This window comes from Trypanosoma rangeli (assembly GCF_003719475.1).
Source record: "Trypanosoma rangeli strain AM80 chromosome Unknown Tra_15.4_contig_00059, whole genome shotgun sequence".
Taxonomy (NCBI): domain Eukaryota; phylum Euglenozoa; class Kinetoplastea; order Trypanosomatida; family Trypanosomatidae; genus Trypanosoma; species Trypanosoma rangeli.
This window is the reverse complement of record NW_021705803.1, coordinates 51,932-53,791: the sequence shown is the minus strand read 5'-3', so window position 1 is coordinate 53,791 and position 1,860 is coordinate 51,932. Positions and strand designations below refer to the sequence as shown.

Sequence of the window (1,860 nt, the reverse complement as noted above, 5' to 3'; positions counted from 1 at the left end):
AGAAACCTTTGTTTGGTGTTGAAGACTTTTCCGAGTATGCTGCCAAAATACCGGGGTGCTTTTGCTTTGTGGGCATCCGTGACGAGGCATTTGGCTCTATTTACACGGAGCACAGCTCGAAGTTCAAGGTGTACGAAAAGGCACTCAAGCATGGTGTGCAAGTGCATGTGGGTCTTATTGCGAAGCTTATGATGCATAATATTTAGTTTGTAGTTCCTTGACTGGGAGTGTGCAATAATAAGGATCAAAAATAATGGGTTTTTGGGTAGGTTTTTGTCTGATTTATATCATGCCCAACACGTAGGGTAAAATAGGGCATGGGTACATGTGTCTGGGCTATGATGTTGCCTTGGCATGCCCATTTTGTTGCTCTATAGAACCTATTTCTTATTGTCTGTTTTTCATTGCTGCTGTACGGTATGAAAGGTGCTTTCAAGCGAATTGAGGAATCCATGTCCTTCCTTAACGCCTTAATTTTGGCTGTACAGCCCGAAGTTGTGCAGTGGCGCCGTCACATCCATGAAAATCCCTACCTGGCCTACGAGGAGCAGCCGACCGCAGACTACGTAGCGAGCATCCTCACCACAATGCCGGCGGCCCTTGAAATAAGGCGGCTGACGCCGAACAGTGTGGTTGCAGATCTCCGTGGCGGAGCAGGGGAGGGGCCCATGTACGCGCTGCGTGCTGACATGGACGCGCTTCCGTTGCAGGAGGAAAGTGGTGAACCGTTCAGCTCAAAGCGGCCTGGCGTGATGCACGCTTGCGGCCACGATGCACACACTGCAATGCTTCTCGGAGCTGTCAAGGTCCTTTGCCAGGTGAAGGACAAGATTTGCGGCACTGTACGGTTTATCTTCCAGCACGCAGAGGAGGTGATTCCGAGCGGTGCAAAGCAGCTTGTACAGCTTGGTGTACTTGAGGGTGTCAAGATGATCTTTGGCTTACATGTTGACGCCGCAAGCCCAGCTGGCACAATTTCGTGCAAGAGCGGTGTGATGATGAGTGCCTGCAATGACTTTGACATAGTGATTAAAGGCGCTGGTGGGCACGCCTCCCAGCCCGAGCTCTGCACCGACCCCATCGTGATCGCTGCCGAGGTGGTCACGAGCCTGCAGACAGTTGTGTCGCGTCGCATCGGGGCCCTAACCGCTCCTGTTCTCAGCGTGACGATGTTTCAGGGCGGAACGGGCAGCTACAACGTGATCCCCGACACCGCTCACCTGCGCGGCACGCTGCGCTGCCTGGATCGCGAGGTTCAGGCGCGTGTGCCTGGCTTGATGGAGGGGATCGTTTCTGGGATTGCGAAGGCGCACGGCGCCCAGTATGAGATGAGTTGGCTGGAGCCCAACATCGTCACGTACAACGATCCGGCGGCGTATTTAATTGCAAAGGAGGTTGTCTTGGAGTTTGTGGGAACGGACGCGTTCGTTGAGAAACAGAAACCTTTGTTTGCTGTTGAAGACTTTTCCGAGTATGCTGCCAAAATACCGGGGTGCTTTTGCCTTGTGGGCATCCGTGACGAGGCATTTGGCTCTATTTACACGGAGCACAGCTCGAACTTCAAGGTGTACGAAAAGGCACTCAAGCATGGTGTGCAAGTGCATGTGGGTCTTATTGCGAAGCTTATGATGCATAATATTTAGTTTGTAGTTCCTTGACTGGGAGTGTGCAATAATAAGGATCAAAAATAATGGGTTTTTGGGTAGGTTTTTGTCTGATTTATATCATGCCCAACACGTAGGGTAAAATAGGGCATGGGTACATGTGTCTGGGCTATGATGTTGCCTTGGCATGCCCATTTTGTTGCTCTATAGAACCTATTTCTTATTGTCTGTTTTTCATTGCTGCTGTACGGTATGA

General features: G+C 51.0%; 2 protein-coding genes across 2 annotated transcripts in view; both read left to right on the top strand.

Annotated features, from left to right (window-relative positions):
• TraAM80_02561 (amidohydrolase) overlaps window positions 1-192 on the top strand; it is a gene marked incomplete at both ends in the record, with an annotated part of 684 nt that extends 492 nt beyond the window's left edge. Inside the window, one exon of the mRNA XM_029379560.1 lies at window positions 1-192. This exon is cut by the window's left edge and continues 492 nt beyond it. Coding sequence (XP_029240620.1) covers window positions 1-192 — 192 coding nt within the window.
• Window positions 193-419: 227 nt separating this feature from the next.
• TraAM80_02560 (putative N-acyl-L-amino acid amidohydrolase) lies at window positions 420-1,643 on the top strand (the record flags this gene model as incomplete). The annotated part of the gene is made up of 1 exon (XM_029379559.1): window positions 420-1,643. One exon carries the CDS (start codon window positions 420-422, stop codon window positions 1,641-1,643), a length of 1,224 nt encoding a protein of 407 aa, XP_029240619.1.
• Window positions 1,644-1,860: the final 217 nt, after the last annotated feature.